This window comes from Miniopterus natalensis, chromosome 4, assembly GCF_054644295.1.
Source record: "Miniopterus natalensis isolate mMinNat1 chromosome 4, mMinNat1.hap1, whole genome shotgun sequence".
Lineage (NCBI taxonomy): Eukaryota > Metazoa > Chordata > Mammalia > Chiroptera > Miniopteridae > Miniopterus > Miniopterus natalensis.
The window spans coordinates 67,523,738-67,542,036 of NC_142084.1; the positions used below are offsets into that span (position 1 = coordinate 67,523,738).

An 18,299-nucleotide genomic window follows, 5' to 3' on the forward strand; every position below is an offset into this window, starting at 1 on the left:
GGTTTCCTCTTCCCTTGCCACACCTGACTTGGACAACCCAAGTGAGTGTTTGGAGCAGAGGGTGCGTGGGGGTATGTTCTGAGTGTCCGCCTTGCTGGTATGCCTAAGTTATTAATTATAGCACATGTTGAGCTGTTCCCAAGGCCTCTGTGGAGTGTAATCCTTCAAGCCTGGGACTTCTCGGGACCAATCACTGGATGCCTGGTGGGTGGGGGGAGTACCCCTCAACTGCATGAACACAAGGGTGGTTTATAGGGAGCTCCATGAGGATGCGGGGAGGGGGCAGTACCTCAAGGAATCTCTGCCAAAGTCCTGGTGTTGGTGGGGAGAGGAGGTAAAATGATGGGGGAAAGGGGCAGATTAATACTGAGGAGAACAGTAAATGAGGAGGCCCAGGGAAGGGTGGGAGCTGGGGAAAATGGTAAGTGGCTGCAAGAGTCTTTGGGTCCCCCAAAAGGGGCCCTGGCACGGGGGGGGGGGGGACCTTGAGGGACGATGGGTGTGTGTGTGGGTGTGTGAGAGGGAGACAAGGTGCACGTGGCCATGCTCGGCTAGACTAGCCAGCCATCATTGGGGGAAGGCAGAGTTAACTAGGGGCTAAGGGAGGGGTCCAGAGGGAGAGGTCCAAGAATTTTTTATGGGGGAGGAGACAGTGAAGGTCTGAGACTGGAGGAGGGGGGCGCTGTGGTACGGGAACGGAGATGATGGGGAAGAGGAAAGGAAAGCCAGAGCGCTGCGGGAGAGGGCCTTCACATGGGGTCCAGGAAGGGTGCAGAGGACGCGCCCCACCTGAAACTGCTTTTCCAGGCGAGTGGGCGGAGGGATGGGGCCCAGCGTGGGGCCCCGCCTCCCCGCGCGGTTTTCCCCGAGCGCCGCACGCCTCGCAAAGCGAGGCCCAGTAGGAGGGAGCAGGGCCAGTATAGGGGCGGGGCCCCGTCGCGCTGGACTCAGTCCGGCCTCACGCAGCCTCAAAAATCCCCGCAGGGCCAGGGGGAGGAGCCCAGCCTCAAGGGCGTGTCGAAGCCCTCGGGTGTCAGATCCACCCCCACCGTTTCCCGGACTGGGGAGCCGTCTCACAAAGCGCGGCTGTTTGCGCGGGGCGGGGCCCGGGGCGTGTCTGCACGAGAGCACCGCCCCCTGACGCTCTCCTACCCCGCCCTCCTCTGATCTCCGTGCCCGCACCGCCTCACGAAGTGCGGCAGTTCCAGCGGCGCGGGATGGGGGCGGGACTCAGGCTTAGGGGCGTGCCCGAGGGGGTTGAGAACCGCCCCCTTACGCATGCTCCTGCAGCTGCCTTTCGTGGGCCACCGACCCATCTCACAAAGCCGCGACCGTTCACGCGAGGCGGGGCTGGGCGAGGCGGGGTTGGGCGGGGCGGGGCCGACCCCCTCTCGCTGTTAGTTTCGTCCCGGGCGCGCTCCCTCCCCGCGCCCACGGCCGCCGGCAGGGGGCGCTGCGCCACTGGCCGGGCCGTCGGTGGTGGCAGCGAGGCGGCGCGTGGCCCGCAGGCGGCGCTGCCCGGCTCGGCCTCGGCCTCGGCCTGCGCGGCGGCGGTAGCGGCGGCGGCCTGGGCCCGGGCGCGGCGGCAGCGGCGGCGGTGGTGGGGCCTGGAGCCGGATCTAAGATGGCAGCGGCGGCGGCGGCGGCGGGGCCGGGCACGGGTATTGTGGGGGCGGCGGGGCCCGGCATCGCTGGGCCCTGCGCGGCTGTGTCGGTGTTCTCCGGCGCCCGCCTCCTCACCATTGGCGACGCGAACGGCGAGATCCAGCGGCACGCGGAGCAGCAGGCGCTGCGCCTCGAGGTGCGCGCCGGCCCGGACGCGGCGGGCATCGCCCTCTACAGCCGTGAGTGCGGGGTCCCGGTCCGGGCCGACGGCCGGGTGGCGCGCGGCGATTGCGCACGAGGCCGGTCGGGCGGGGGGCCGGTCGGGCGGGAGGGACTCGGCAGTGGTGGGTGAGGGGCTTGGCGTCCCGCGGATCAGGGGCCCCAAGCCATGGGGGCCTGGTGTGGGGTGCGTGGGGCCGAGCCGAGGGACCCGGCTGTGTGGGGCCCCGAGTGAGAGGTGTGGAGGAACGGTATCAAGGAGCAGAGGCAGAAAAGAGGGCGTGCGTGGCGGTCGGAGGTGAGGTGCCCTGTGAACCGAGGGAAGCGGGAAATGGGGGAGTGAGGGCCCTGAGATTGGGAGGGGGTGGGCAGGAAGTGGGGGCCGAGAGTGGAAGGTGAATTCAGAGGCCGCCAGGGGTGTGGGGGGTGGGTGGGAGAGAAGGGGGCCTGAGGTGTGGGAGAGGTGGGAGTCTCGCGGTCGGGTGTGGTCGCCTTGGTGGGGGGAGAGATGGGTGTGGGCAGTTTCTGGCCATCTCAGGAACACCATCTCCCCCTTCCCCCTCCCCGGACTGCTAAGGACAGTTGGAAAGTGGTGCCCCGTCTGGGGCGGCTTAGAGGACCCCTTCCACCCATCTGGAGGGCTTGGTATTGGGACCCCCTGAGTGGGTGGGTAACATGTAGATCAGGGCAGAGGGGGAGGGTGGTTTGAGCCCCTGGATGTGCTCCTGGTGATAACGTGTTTGGGTAGGGCCCCCGTCCTGATGCCGGGCTCCGAAGAGGTAACACAGCTTCCTCCTGTGCCACGGTCCTCTGACCTTCCTTTTAGGGGATGTGAGAAGCTGGGTGCGTTTTCAAAAGCTAGTTTCAAAACTGACACTTCAGTAGGAAAAAATCACGAATGTGTTTGCCAAGGACCCCGAGTCTTTGTAGTTCATCTTTTTCTTTCTCTTGTTACTCTTTCTTATTTGTTCTCTCCCATTCTTCATTCCTCCTTCAAATCTTGCTATTATGTTTCATTTAGCTTTGTCTCAGGGTTTCTTACACAGATGCTCTGGGAACCACTCAGAAGTCTCTTACTAGCTTTGGCCTGTGTGAATTTTTTGCCACTTTGGGTATAGGGTGTGAAGAGCCGTTGGTCCACACAGGGCTCTCCCTGTGCCTTGACTTGGAAAGCCCAAACTTCGGGAGCTCTGTTTCCCAAATGTCCTATCCCTCTTTGTTGGGGCAGAGCTAGGTCTTGGGCCAGATGAGAAGGGAGAAAGGTGTCCCAGGTGGGCATCAGCGCTCAGGACAGACACTTAAGATTCAGCTTAAGCTCAGTAGGATCCCCCAGAACATAAAGAAGGCCACTCATTCTGCAGGCATTAATGGGAAACAGGGTAAAGTAGCCTAGAGTTTCTCAAACTAGTGTCCCAAGGTTGACCCACAAAGGAGTTCCAGGAGAATTTGATTTCTCTTGTAAGTATACTTCTTTTAATTTTAAAAACAGTTTGAGGTTTCTAGGATCATTAGGAAGATAGTACAAGAGAGTTCCCATATACTCCATACCCAGTTTCCCCTATTAGCATCTTTGTCCAGAAGAACTTTTACTTTTGTGTTTTTGCTGATAATCTTGAGTTGTATGAGCTATGAAGATAACACTCTTTTTTCGAGGTAATTTATACTAAGTACACGCTCTTCACAATCACTTGTAAAGAGGAGAAAGTTCATGTTTTTCAAACTGATATCCTTAGTCTGGGATGATACAGTCTCACAAGTCTGAAAGATTTTTTTCCTCCTTTATGTTCATGTAACATTGGTGTAGGGTTGACAGCAAGGGTTCTGGAATCAGCTGAACCTGTTTGTATTAGTTTCCCAGGCTGCCATAACAAACTTGGTGACTTAAAACAACAGGAATGTATTCTCATACAGTTCCTGGCCGAAAGTCCGAAATCAAAGTGTTCGCAGGGCCACATTCTCTCTGGAGGCTCCTTTCTTTCCTCTTCCAGCTTTCATGGCTCCAGGTATTGCTTGGCTTACAGCGAAGAACTCCAATCTGTGCCTCAGTCTTTTGTTTGTTTGTTTGTTTTTTAAAAATATGTCTTTATTGATTTCAGATAGAGGAAGGGAGAGAGAGAGGGAGAGAGAGATAGAAACATCAATGATGTGCATCCTGTATGCCCCCCCCCCCCACTGGGGATTGAGCCCGCTACCCAGGCACATACCCTGACCGGAAGTAAAACCGGATCTCCTGGATCATAGGTGGATGCTCAACCGCCGAGCCGTGCTGGCCAGGCATGTGCCTCAGTCTTCACACAGCTTCTTCCCTGTCTCTATGTCTTGATCTATAAGCACACTCATTTTTGGATTTAGGGCCCACCCTAAGTCCAGGATGACCTTATATCAAGACCCTTAATTACATCTGCAAAGACTCTTTTTCCAAATGGTAAGGTCATCTTCATAGGTTTGTTTTTTTTCCCCCCTTGACCAGTGCCCTGCCAGTAGCTGTGTGTCTTTGTGCCTCAGTCTCCTTATCGGTAGGGTGGGGGTGATGATAGGACTGTGTGGCACAGCGTGTTTCCTTAATGAATGAACACTTCTTTGGAGGTAGCACCTGCTCCTGTAACCGGCTGGCCGTGACCTCAAAGTTGGCTGGGTGAGGCAGCACTGGTTCCTGAGCAGGCCTGGAGAGTGGGTGCACAGGGACGGATTGCTGTGAAGGGTATTGGGGAGTGCAAAGTCCCAGAGCTGGGGTGTGGGCTGCGTACTGCTCCTGGATCTGAGAGCAGGCCTGCTGGGAGTGGAGTGCTGACTGACAGTCCCCTGAAAAAAGTCAGAGCTGGTTCAGCCACTGAGGGGATATTCGGGCATGTGGCAGCTGGGTGGGCAGCAGGGGGTCTGGGGGGTGGGACTTGGGGGTGAACCAGGCTGCTGGGAGCTTTAGGCCTTCTCTTGGGATGAACTTCCTTCCCTGACCTCAGCATTTTCCCACCTGGATCCTTCTGGGACCTGAATGCTTTGGCCAGGTGAGAAAGCATCAGGAGCCCAGTTTTGCTCACCTGTCCCTCATGAGGTAGGGTCTTTCAAGTTGCTGCTTTCAGATCACCCTCAGGATTTGAATCTGTGTTTGGGTTGGGATGGGGGTTGGCCAGGACACCTGCACAACTCTCCCAATGTCTCCATGTGGGGTTTGGGCCAGAGGCATCCTTGAATGCTGGTGAGGGTTCTGAATGTGGAGTTTGACTGGTGTGTTCTTAACACTAGCCATTTCACCTCCCTGAGCCTGCTTCCTTACCTGTGGCAACACTCACGTGTACACAGCCTCAGTTCCTCATCTTCACTGGGAATGCTGCCACTTGGAGCCTGGGAATGTGGGGGGAGTGGACCATGGGGGTGTGGAGCAGGGTCTGGAATTAAATAGTCAATATTTCTATAGATGTTATTGACTGTGATGTTAAAGTAGTGAAGGACTGGCTTTTCTAGAAGGGATCCCCTTATGCTACAGGCTGCCCAGCTGTCTTGCACTTCCTGCAGATGGGAGAGGGACTCGGGCTGTAACCTCTGCCTGAGATGGCAGGTCTGGGAGCTGGGTGTGGGTAGCAGGACATACAACCCTGTTTCTTTTCTCCCCTTCCCTTTCCCCTCTTTTTCTCTCTTTTTTCTCCTTTTCTTTTCTTTTCTTTTTAATTGATTTTAGAGAGAGGAATATCTACTTGTTGTTCCACCCACACATGCATTCATTGGTTGACCCTTGTATGTGCCCTGACTGGAGATCAAACCCACAACCTTGGTGTATTGGGACAATGCTGTAACCAACTGAACTACCCAGCCAGGGGCCGTCCCTGTTTCTTTTTTCTTAATCCACACCCGAAGATATGTTTTTTCATTGTTCCTACAGAAAGAGGAAGGAAGAGGGAGAGGGAGAGAGAGAAACATTGATGTGAGAGAGAAACATCAAGTGGTTGCCTCATGCATGTGCCCCGACTGGGGATTGAACCTGCAACCTGCATATGTGCCCTGACCAGGAATCGAACTATTGACCCATCAGTGCACAGGACAACACTCTAACCACTGAGCCACACCAACCAGTACCCTCCATGTGGGAATGATGACAGCTGCACAAGCTTTGTACCAGTCACCCTTCCTTCTTGTCAATTGAAGTAATTCTCCCCATCCCTTCTTGCCACTTGAAGTCACCCTGGCCTGTATCCATGGCACTAGCTAAATGGCAGCTACCAAAACCAGGCCATTTTCCTTGGGCAGAGCTGCAGCCTTCCTGGGCTTGAGGAAGCTTTGGCACAGCCTCTGGAGTTCTTGGAGCAGGCTGCCCTCCCGTTGGAAGGAGGCAGCTCCTGAGGAAGCCCATCATGTGGTGGCTGGGGCAGAGAGCAGAACAGACTCTTAGTTCCTAAGCCCCATGGCGGCCTTTCTGGAGATGACTGTGTCACTTTTCTTTCTTGGTCAGCACTAGTCACTTTGGCTGGCTTTCTGGATTCTCCCCACCCCTTTGGCTAGGAAGAGAATATAATAGGACTGGCTCATACAGGGGCTAAATTTCAGCTTGTGGGGGACATGCCAGGGTGTGGAAACCCCAGAGAAAAACCCTCTATGCAAACAGGTGAAGAAAGACTTGCTGCCACAGAATCAGAAACCCTTGTGACTTCTTTCAGTCATACTCCCGGTACCCCCCTGACAACTGGGGAAGGGGGGGAGGGCACAGAAGAGTTTGTCATATGTGCCTAGCCTTTAGAACATTCAGTGTTGATTGTCATGCAGGGGTGACAAAAAAATAACACTGGAAGGGCATTCATGTTTCACTGGTGCCTGCAAGTTCCTATTGACTGCTGTTCTTTATTGAGCATTTACTGTGTACCAAAGTGCATAAACCTGTGTTGACAGACTCAAGTGCTTGACCTTGGGTGCAGCGTGGGGAAGGATAATGGTGTAAATTAGGGCCTGTGGGCAAACTGTGGCCTGTGGGCCAGGTTGGTCCCCTGGCCTATTTTTATACAGTCAGAGCTAAGGGAGGTTTGTACATTTTTGAAGGGTTTTTAAAAACAACCCAAAGAAGAATATTCAACCAAGAGCATTGTGTCATGCAAAACCTAAAATATTTATTTACTGGCTCTTGACAGAAAAAGCTTGTGGACCCCTGGGATGAATGAATGAAGCAGGCAGGAGGAGTGGGCACTGTGGGAACTTAGCCTCAGCCAGAGATGCCAGATCTGCCACAGCTTTAAAAGAAACGGAAAAGCTTTTCATTGTGTATGTCTGTTTTGATTGTGAAGTGTCCTGGTTGCCCAGGGCAAGACAGAATACACTTTCTGGACTGTGTGGGCCAGTTGGCCTCACAAGTATGGCCTTTGTTTTGTGTTACCACTGGTTCTTAAGACAGTCCTTGGAGGTCAAGGACACCATTCCTATTGTATTGGTGGAAAACAGGTGAAAAGGTTTGATTGATCAGGTGCTATGGCTGGAAGGCAGCAGAGCTGGCTTTGGAGTTCAGGGCTGTTGGACCCACTGTCTTAATGCAGAGTGGTTCAGTGAAAATGTTTATCAGGATTCAATTTGTGTGTTTGTAACACAGACCCAAAGTAGCAGTGGCTTAAACAAGATGACATTTTATTTCTCATGCTTTTTGTGCTAAAGTCTGGAGATTGGCAGACCAGGGCTGGTGTGAAGTCTCTACTTGAGGAACTCTTTGGACCCAGGTCCTTCCTAGAGTGAGGTCTTGTCATCGAGGTCAACTTGGTGGCTGGAATCCAGCCGTTATTACAACCTGGTTTCCAGACAGCAAGAGAGAGAAGGCACAAAGGATGCCAAGGGCCCATCCTGGTGTCTGTTCAGGGAGGTTCCAAAAGTTGGCTGAGAGGGTTTCTGCTTTCATTCCATTGAGTAGAATATAGTCACATGGCCACCACTAGCTGCAAGGGAGGCTGGGAAATATAGTCTTTAGTACAAATGGCCATGCACTTAGCTAACTTTGGGTTTCTCTTTCTGTAGGGGAAAGGGAGAACAGACACAGAGACAGTCGCCTTGGCCGCAGTGGGTAGGATGTGGATATAGCCAGATTGCTGGGAAGGACTTGGAGAGGTGCTCAAATGGGGGAGGTGGGGACAGCAGCCTGGTGTGGAGCCAAAGGGGTCTCTGAGGAATGGAGGCGCTGAAGGGGAGGTAACAAAGTTGGGCTCAAATCATGCTTTACAAGTGATGGCCTTTTCCTGTATGTGGTCAGAGGCTGCCCACCATTTTTCACAGGGGACTAACATGATAAAAATGGTATTTCTGAAGATACTCTGCTAACAGTTTATGGTGTAGATGGGAGCAGGGAGAGAGAAGCCTGTGGAAACTTCAGACTAGAGAACACAACAGGAATATAACTGAATAGTTTCACTTTAGCCCATCCCAGAAGCATGTTAGAGGTCCAGGAGTTGTGATAAGGAACAAATGGTGAATTCTGCTCAGGGCATTGGGGACTGGGTTTGCTTGGCTATGGGGTTAAATAAAAGTAGATGTCCAATATTTTTAAAATTGGTGACTTCACATCAAAATCTGACTTTGTACTTCTGAAAACTTAGAAAGCCTAGCAATCCCAGACCTACATGTCCTGAGACCAGTGCCACCTTCAGAAGGGGCATGCCCGTTGGCTAGAGTCCTCTCTGCCTGCTGCTACCCCAACACAGGCCTCGCGCCAGTAGCCATCTGTCCTTTCACTTGCAGTGGTTTGTTTCTTAAAATAGAGAAGCATTTGTCTGAACCTAGGTCTCCCATCTGGTGTGGGATAAGATCTTTTTCCCTTAGTGTGCAACTTCTTTGGCCCCCAGACCCTCCCTTTAGGCGGCTGAGTTGGATCCTTGTGCAGGTGAGGTCTGTTACACTCAGTCCTAACCTGGCCTGGCTTCCAGTCCTAGGCTCCTCCCATTACCCACCTCCCAGCCTCTCCCTTTCCTCATCTCTACCTGTAACCTGTTCAGACCCACAACCCTCCCTGGCAATTTGGAAATCCAGAACTTCTGAAAACCTAACCTGCCATTTATTTGACAGCAAAATTTAATCAGACCTGAACTCTGCCACCTGGCCTCTTTATTATCTCTATGTGTCCAATTTAGTGTGACTAATCAAGTTACCCTGTAAAATATACTTGGTTACAGGTGTTGCCTTTACTCTGCCGGGGACAATCTGCATCATCTGTACCTTGTTACCTTTATAAAACTGAAAAGTTTGTACAGGTGTACCTCATTTTATTGTGCGTTGCTTTATTGCACTTACAGGTGTTGTGTTTTTTACAAATTGAAAGCAAGACCCTCTACCAACAAAAAGATTACGACTTGCTTTATTGTGATACTCGCTTTATTACAGTGGTCCGGAATCAAACCTGCAATATCTCTGAAGTCTTCCTATGTGGGCCTACGTGTTTCAGGCAAGGGGCTTAGGGCCCAGCATCATACCTCCTCGTACCTCCTGGTGGGGTTGTTGGGGTCTATATGTGAGATCACAGGAGAAAAGTGGGTGGCACCGTGTATGTCACCTGGCAAGCAAGCAAGCATGCATTACATGTAGGGGTCTGGACGTGGTGGTCTTGCGGGGCCTTTTAACAGAAGGAGGAGTGTGGCATGAACTCATGATGTTTCTCAGGTGCCAGACTTCGGACCAGGTCAGATGTAGCAGAATAGGGGAGGCTCAGGAACCTTTGTTGGTGCAGGTGTGTTTCCTTTCCTTGGGAGTCTGTTCTGTGTCTGGGATCTGCTTGCAACTCAGGGAGGTGGTGAGTTAAGTTTGCCAGGACATCTGTTGAGATGCCCATCCCAGAGATCGTGGGATGGCTGCTCCCAGTGAAGAGTGGAGGCTGCTCAGAGCTAGAGCTCTTAACCTGAAGTTTGTGGACGGCTGCTGGGGGGGTGGTTCCCATGATTCCCTGAAATTGTGTGCAGTTTTGCATAAGGGTAAAGGGACAAGCGTCAGGTGCTGTGACCTTCAGCCTCCTTGATTAGAGAAAAGATGTGACAGTGGCACCTCTCTGGAGGGAACACATGTAAAATGCTTCACACTATATGCATCTGGTAAACTGTTGGTGTTACTATTGGTTCTCTGTGCATTTGGTGTGGGGGAGGAGAGGCTCCCCTGCTAATGATCTCCCTCAGAGGAATCTGTGACCTGAGAAAGGTTGACAGCAACTGGAGGACGGTATCAGATTGGGGGTGAAGTGGATGCTCCAGCTTGTAAGGGATGGGGGGTGGTCGGTTGGAGAGGCGGGGGCGGGGGGTGGTGGCCTTGTGTCTGCTGGGTCTGGGGGAGCAGGGAGCAGCTTTGAATGGGCAGGATGGAGAGGTTAGCAGTATTGGCTGCTGCCCAGAGGTCAGAGCTAGAGCCAAGGGGAGGTCACCAGGTTTCTTATCTGGAGCACAGCTCCCTTGGAGGGCTGGGGTAGGGGAGGGGACTCAGCAGTTGGCCTGTTGGGGGGTTAGGGTTGAGAGGCGGGGGAGCTGAACTCACCCAGGATGGCAGGGCCCACCAATAGTTCTTTGAAGATGGGAAGACTGAACCTTTCACTCCTTCAGCCAGAAACGTGTAGGGAGAGTGGACTTGTTTGCTATCTTATTGTAGTAGTTGCCATTCATCTAACTTTAAACAGCAAGATTTTACTGAGCATTTGCTGTGTGCCAATTACTGTTTTAGGAGCTGGGGATACAGAGACATCTAAGATAAGCACATGGCCCCACATTTTTGGATCTGGGGTGTTGTGTGACAGGTACTAAGTCAACAGTCACCTCCAACATGCTAGTGCTCCTAATGGTCTGTGCATGGAAGAAAATAACTGGAGCCGAGGCTCAGGAATGCTGGAGGCAGAGGTGGGGGGTTTGATCAAGGATGGGGTGGGGGGCTGTATGGACTTGCTCAGGATGGAATTAAAGCCACCAGCAGAAGAGCAGGTGGGGGCTGGGGCCAAGTTCTGACCTGACATATCATCTGCATGCCCTCTCTGTATCTCAGTTTCCTCTGCTGTAAAATGGATCTTTTGATAGCATCCACCTTGAAGGCTGGTTGTGAGTTGTGAGCTAACAGAAGTAAAAATAGTGCCTGCTTCCTTGCACATAAATGTCTTCCTGTATCCCTTGGCCGTTTTTATTTCAAGGCATTAGTCTATGTTTCTTGGAGAAAATAAATTCATGATGATACATCAGTAAATTCTCAACAGCTCAAAGATTGAAAAAAAGAAAAAAGTGCCTGCTCCCCTGCTGCTGGTGGGAAGACCTCTAGGACTGAGCCTGTGGACCCTGCATGGCCAAGAGCAGCCAGCAGCCCATGTGGCTGGAACAGGGCGTGCAGGGGGAGGGGTGCACTTCAGCAAAGGGGCTTGGCATGTATTCCAAGAGTGTTGGGGAGGGAAGTGACCCCTGTGGCTATGTCTGAGTTAGCCCAGTTCTGTTCCCTGCCACCCTTTCCTAGCAGGGTGATCCTGAGTGAACCTCAGTTTCCCTAATCTCACCTTCTTTGTTGGTAGGGAGGCCTTACTGAGGGGCTGAGCTGGTGGCAGGTGGCCTTGGTGAGGGTGGATGTCTGTGCCTGGACTGTAGGCACAGCCCTGGCTGCACCAGTCAGACATGATCCCCATCTCTGGCACACTGCTAGTCTTGAGGAGCAGAGAGAAGGCAGAGGAAGAACCCCATCTTCCACTGTATGGAAAGTGGCCAGGGGCCCAGTGTGAAGAGAATGGCAGCCGAGGAGTTACGTGTGGGGGCAAGAGGCCATGGGCCAGAGATAGAATTGAGGTGGGGAGGAGGGAACTCAGGGACAGGGGCAGTAACTCTGCTGGAGTATGAGACTGCTCCCAGGGCTGCTGGGGTGTGTAGTGTCTCTGGGTCAGTCTTGTCTTGCCCTCCTGGGCCTCTTTCTTGCCCCTGCTTTGCATTCCCTGGCTGGAACATTCTCCCTTCCCTCTCTGGGTCAGAAGCTGCTGGAGGTCGTGATTGGGGTAGACTGGGAAGCCTAACCTTGATGTGACCTTGTGACCCTGACCAAGTGACCCTACTTCTCACTGCAGTGTCCTTCCTGGCAAACAGTGGTTTCAAGGGTTGGTGTCAACCCAACACACAGCAGATGAATAACACGGTATAATATATGCTATATATATTTTCTCAGCCTGCTGTATGGCCTGGAAGAGAAGGTATGTTGCAGGTATGGGGGTGATCATTAAACCTCTGACAGGTAGAGCTGGATGGGGCACAGAGGTGGCCTTGGAGATCCTACCTGAGCCCCTTGTCAAGAATGATTCAGGAGGGAGCTCCTTCCTTTGTGCGATCACCCTCCCATTGTGTCACTTTGGGGACTTGTTTGGGAAGCTTCAGGATTCACGCCTCAGGAATAGTGCAGAGTGGGGCCATGGGCACCTTCACATCTTCCCAAGAAAACCATGGCACCTGCCTGACTCTTGTTTTGCTGCCCAGATCTGACTTTCTGGATAGAAGTCTGGAGTTCCTGACTTCCTCCACCCCCACTCCCTTTGTTCCCTGGAGAAAAGTTATATGAAGGAAATTGAGACCAGGCTCCACCCAGGCCTGTAGGAGTTGGATATGGAGACTCTATGGCCCTTGTGTGTCTCCTCTTATGGGTTATTCTTTTGATTACTTATTTAATTGTTTAATCAACACACAGATGTCCAGGCCTTAGGTGTCCTGTTCAGTGCATTTGACAGTTGTGTACACCCACATAACCACCCCTCAAAGCCAGACCTAGAATTTGTGCCTCAGCTTCTGGGTAGTTTTTGTTTCGTCAGGTGGGTCTGTCCCCTGCTGCCAAGCAGAACAGTCTTGAAAACTGGTCCAGACTGGTTGAAGCGAGGGGGGGGCTCTGTCTCCTCCCCACCCCCACTCCTTACACAGAGAGGGGAGAACCCCCTTTTATTCCCTGTTTTTGTCTCTTTTTCAAGCAATTCATCGCCCACAGCTTTGGCAAGAGTGGATCTGGGCTGTTTTTTTAGATTGTTGGTTGATTTGCTGTCCGCTAATTGTGTTCCTATGGCTGGGATTTGTTTTTGCTGGAAGTGTTACACATGTCAGAGGGGAATGATTTAGAAACTTACCTGATAATCAGGCACCGATGGGATTCTGAGCAAGCAAAGGACGCTGGCAGATCAGTGCCTTCATGAAAAAGGGCTGCTTTTCTGACTCCCTGCAGAGAGCATGGGAATCAATAATCAAAGACAGATTGGGGGCCTCTTACAAACCCAGGAGGCACATTCCAGAGAACTTGCCAGTTCTTCCTTGAGCTGGAGCAAGGCAAAGGCAGCCTGGAGCTTCCACACTTCCTTTGTGTGCCCTTGGGGACCCTCCACAGAGCCTGGATCTGACTCCCTTCATCCCCCACCCCTGGACCCCGCTTATGGGCACTTTGAGGCCCTACCATGGCTAATGTTTACTGAGCCCGAGCATGTGCCAGCAGCCCTGTATCAGGCACTTTATGTTCATTGACGTGCCTAACCATAGAACGGCCCCAAAGGGTGCTGTCTGCTGTGCGCTTTTGGCACAAGGGCACTTGGCAGAGGCTTGAGTCGGGTGGGACCAGCTCATTCTCTTCCCCACATCATGTATGCCCTGTGGGGAGGCACGGTAGCCACAGCTCCTACCCGTTTTGTAATTAAGGAAACTAAGGCACTGTGTGGTGGGCGGTAGAGTTGGGACGCCAACCCAGGTGGACTCAGTGGCCTCCTTCAGCCCTGCTGCCTCTTGGGCTCTGATGAGGAGTCCAGGCCATACCAGGAGATTTAGCTAGCACCTGGCATGGAGGAGGCGCCCACCTGTCCCATCTTCTCATTGTCTTGTGTCAGGGCAGTGGCCCCTTGTACTCTTCTGGATCTCAAAGCCAGTTTTTCCTCATTCCTGCCTAGAGTCCCTTACAGTGTCCCCTGTAGCCTGCACCACATCTGGAGTCATATCTGGTGGGCTGTGGCCTTCCCAACTCAAACATCCTATGCACTGGGGCCAGTGGGACCTCTGGAGCCCCAGGGGTCTGACAGAGGCCTTTCCACTAGCAGTGTGGCCCTAGGACATTCTGTTTCACCTCTGGGCCAATGGTCAAAGCCTTTCTTTTTGTCTTTGTCTTTTTCCTCCTCTTCCCCCTCTTTTTCTTTTTTTGTTAATCCTCACCTGAGGGTATTTTTTTCCTTTTTTGGGGGGAAAGGAGAAGGGGTAGGAGGAGAGAGAGAGAGAGAGAGAGAGAGAGAGAGAGAGAGAGAGAGAGAAACATCTATGTGAGAGACAGCAATTGGGTGCCTCCCACACACGCCTCGACTGGGGTGGGAACAAACCTGCAACCAAGGTACATGGCCTTGACCGGGAATCAAACCCGCAACCCTTCTATGTGAGGGTTGATGCTCTAACCACTGAACCACACTGTTCAGGGCCAAAACCTTTCTTTCAAGATGGATCTTGGAGGAGGGCTCCTGTTAGTCAGCTCTGGGCTGCAGTTTCATCATGCTTTCATTCCCTCTGAGGCTGCCCCTGCCCTGTCCACCAGCCTCTCCAGAGTCACACTGGGCTGCATGTTGAAGCCCCTTAGCTTGCCCAGGGCAGCCCTCCTTCATAGGAGCCACATTCATGATGCTCAGACCTGTGACTGGCTCCACTTCCTACACTGTCCTCTACAGCCATGGGAGCCGGAGTATGGAATGTACCAGCTGCCCAGAGGGCCAGTCCTCATGCACAGCCCTGGGGATTGTGACACCTCATGTCAACCTGGCTTTCCAGGCCTCCTTAAGTATCTCCTCTGCCAAGGGCTCCCTTGTTTGCCTCTGTTCTTACGGAGCACTGCCTGCTCAGCTCCTGCTGTGTGTTACAGGTGGTGGGGACCCTCGGTGATCCCCCACAACCATAGGAGGAAGGCTCTACTGCCTCCCTTTAATGGTGGTTCAGGGGGATGACGCCTGCTAGCTTTGGTCAACTAGCCAGGCCTGGCTCTGTCTGGGCACACAGCCCATGTTCTTCCCAGTACCCTGAGCCCCCCCCCCCCCAACTCCTGGGCCCAAATCTCCTCCTTGGAGGCTGGGCTGTGGTTTGGTGGTCTCTCACAAGCTGCTAGGTCCCCAGGCTGAACCATTCCCACCATGTCATCTCTCTGTGTCTCAGTTTCTCCACTTAAAAATGAACTAAATGTACCCTGGAAGGTGATTGGGAGCACTAATCAATGCACTGTATGGCACTAGGTGTGTGCCTGGTATTGCATAAATCAGTTTCAAAGTCATGGCTGGAGAAAAGAGGCCAGGTGAAGGAGACTGGGGGCCCAGCTTCTGGAGCAGTGAGGGGCTGGGGGTGGCCTGTTTGTTTCCTTGCTCACCCCCCTCCTCTTCCTTCATAATTATCCACTAAGCCCCTGTGCTTTCAGGGCTCTAGGAACTGGCGCACATCTGCTGTCCCTTTTGTAGCTCACAAAGCCTGGCTGGGGCTGATTAGCATGGATGGAGAGATATTTGCATGTAATAGCTCCCGCCCAATTGGTGCCCTAGGATTCTTTTCAGAAAAGCCAGGCCCTTTCTTTGTTTGGTCCTCCTTTGCTTGGAGGTTGCCCTTCTGCACACCTCAAAATTGGACTCCTCTTGGGGCCTGAAGCCTTCAACCCCTGAACGCAGAGCTTACCTACCCTGCAGAGGAGCCCCTACTGAGTGTCCCCTCTCAGTCCTCTGACCTCTCCAGGTCGTCACTGATTTTTGAGGTTTGGTTGTCTCTAGTGCAGCGGCCCTTCTCAAGCCCATGGTCAGCCTAGGGGCCCTGCAGGACGGGCCTGTCTGGCATTTCTCAGGGTGTCACCCCCATTAGCGTCTCCATTAGTCTCCCGAATTCAGCAGAGGCCTGTGGGCTGAGTAGTACTGGGCTGCAGGGGCATTACGTTACCCAGATGCCAACAGGAAACCTTGGATTAAGGGAGTTACTGTCCCCCAGATGGCTGCCTCTCCGACCAGGAGCCTGTTCCATCCTCAGTCCTGCTCATGTACTGCCCCACATTCCTGTCATCCTGCCGCTGGATGACTTTGGGTGATTAGCCCTCATGGGAAACCTGTATTCCCACAGCCCCTCTTGGAGTAGATTTAACTGTTTGACTTTTCCAGCTGCCTGTAAATTGCCAACCCTGGAGTCAGTGTGAGCCTTTTGGGCCAGTAGAGGTGGCTGTGTTGAGTTATTGTGAAATATTTTGAGAGGAATGAAGGATAGCATAGCAAATGCTGTGTGCTTCCACCCTACCTTAAGAAAGAAAATGTGGATAGAAGGGCCTCCCCCCTCTTGTCTCCTCCCAGGGAAGTGACCTCATGTTACCCCAATTCTTGGGGTTTACCCTTCACCAAGTGCCATTTTGACTTGGCCTAAAGACCCAACCTAAATGAAGATGTACCCAAGCACAGTATGAGGCTGGTGCCTCTCAGCTGTGGCCAGTGTCCCTGAGGAGCACACGTAGCCTGGTCTGGGCCCAGCATGACTTTGTGTCCAGAATTCTCTATGAGTCTCCTCTCTACTATTTGCCTCAGGCCTTAGGGACATGGGGGCGAGCAACACCTGCTGTGTGCCCTTGGGTCTTGGGCTGGGCACAGGGTGTGTTAGTCCTATGACAACACTGAGCAATGCATTATTATTTTATTTTTCTACAAATGAAAGCTGAGGATTTGGTGAAGGTCCCCTTGCTTGCAGGTGGCAGAGGCCAGATTCAAACCTAGGGCTAACTGACTCCAGAATCAGGGTTCTGACAACTGCCTTGCCATGTGGCCTCCCCTGAAGGGGGAGAAGTACTTTCCCAGGTGACAGCTGCCTGGAATGCAGGTCTGCTGCCCCAGGCTTAAAGAAACCAGAGGCTCTAGTGGCCCTAGCCAGCCCACTGTCCCTCCTCCATCACACTCACTAAGAGGGAGTGGGGTGAGTGCAGGCCTGCTCTGAGGGAGCGAGTAGCTGGAGGCTGAGATGCTGGTGTGCTCCATCCTCCCAGCCCTAGTAGGACTTAGGGCCTGAGGTTGCAGATGTGAGGGCTCAGGGCCTGTTCCCATTCTGCTTCCTCATCCAGCAGGGTTTCGGGGGAGGTGCACCTAGTCAGACCTGCTCATTTGGGGGAGGGCCCAGGTGATGTAATGATTACCTTTGTCTGGTTATCTTTCGTATACAGGGTAAAAATTCCAACCTCTTAGGAGGGTGTAACATGAAAAGTCCCTCTTTTTCTCCCTCCATATCCTGGCCTGTCCCCATACCAGGTCTTCTGGTGTGACCTTTCCACATGGTTTTCAGGCACATACAGGCATGTGTGCATAAATCTCTCCCCAGGACCCCACTGAGCTTAAAGTTCCTCAATTTCAACAATGGGAAGGTGGTGGGGCTGGCTGCCAGGGCCTCCACGTGGGTTGTGTCATCTCACCCTGTGGGCTTTGTCATGATCATCGTTTGACAGATGAGGACGTTGAAGCCCAGGATCACACAGCTGGAGAACAGCACGTTTGGCCCTAACCCGAGGGCCACCTTGATACCCATCATTTTAACCACTCCTGTTCTTGGCCTTCCTTAATGGATGGTCGGAAAATGACCTCTTCCCTCTCCTGGCGACGGGGCGCCACACCACACAGGGACAGAGGGAAACTTCCAGTGTTCACAGTTTGGAAACTTGATTGCTGCCTCCAGGGCAGTGGAGCCTGTGCTTCCGATGGGATGTTCTTCAAGGATTCGAGCTCTGCATTACCCAGGTCCTGGCTTGTCATCACATCCCCAAGGCAGTCTGTAATCTGCACTGTGCCCCACATCTGTGTGATCAGACCCCTGAGGTCCTTCCAGCCCTTCTTACCCTACCTTCTTATTGGTATACCATGTGCCAGCAACCTCCCACTGGCACCTGAGTATGGGAAGGCAGGGCCTGGCTTCCTGTTCACTGCTGGGGGTTGGGGCGCTGTGCCTTTGCTTGGTATAGGGTGGTTGTAGGCAGGACTGCCCAGGGCTGCCCCCCCCACCCAAGCAGAGGGAAGCCGCTGGGGGGGGGGGGATGCTGGGAAGAACACCTTGATTTTTCCATGCCTCATCCTCCTTTTCACTGAATTCCCCCTTTACTTGGAATGTTTTTCCTCTAGAAGGTGAATAGCCTGTGTTTTATTTGGTAGCAGGAGGTTATTCAATAAAAGACCTCACATTTTGACAAGTGTTTCTATTCCCTGCCTCCCAAGTCTACCAAGATAAATAGTTTTAATTATTCCTCATTTGGTGGCTGTAATAGTTTTTCTGCTAGAGAGGCAAGGACTTGAAATGTGGCCTTTTTGTTGTTTTTCACCTGAGCTGGTGGCTGCTTTCCTGTCTTGCTTTCCACTTCCCTGTTCTCCATGAGGGAAAGAACTTCGCTTATTTATTTATTTTTTAAAATTGATTTTTAGCCCTAGCCAGTTGGCTTAGTGGTTAGAGTGTCAGCCTGTGGACTGAAGGGTCCCAAGTTCGATTTTGGCCAAGAGCACATACCTCGGTTGCAGGCTTAATCCTTGGCCCTAGTTG

At 52.8% G+C, this 18,299-nt stretch overlaps 1 protein-coding gene across 2 annotated transcripts in view; it reads left to right on the top strand.

Moving 5' to 3' along the window:
• Positions 1 to 1,624: 1,624 nt before the first annotated feature.
• The window catches only part of CARM1 (coactivator associated arginine methyltransferase 1), a 41,812-nt gene continuing 25,137 nt past the window's right edge, over positions 1,625 to 18,299 (top strand). For both annotated transcript variants that reach the window (XM_087816724.1, XM_087816725.1), the window contains exon 1: positions 1,625 to 1,844. In XM_087816724.1, coding sequence (XP_087672850.1) covers positions 1,625 to 1,844 — 220 coding nt within the window. The remainder of the gene's footprint in view (positions 1,845 to 18,299) is intronic.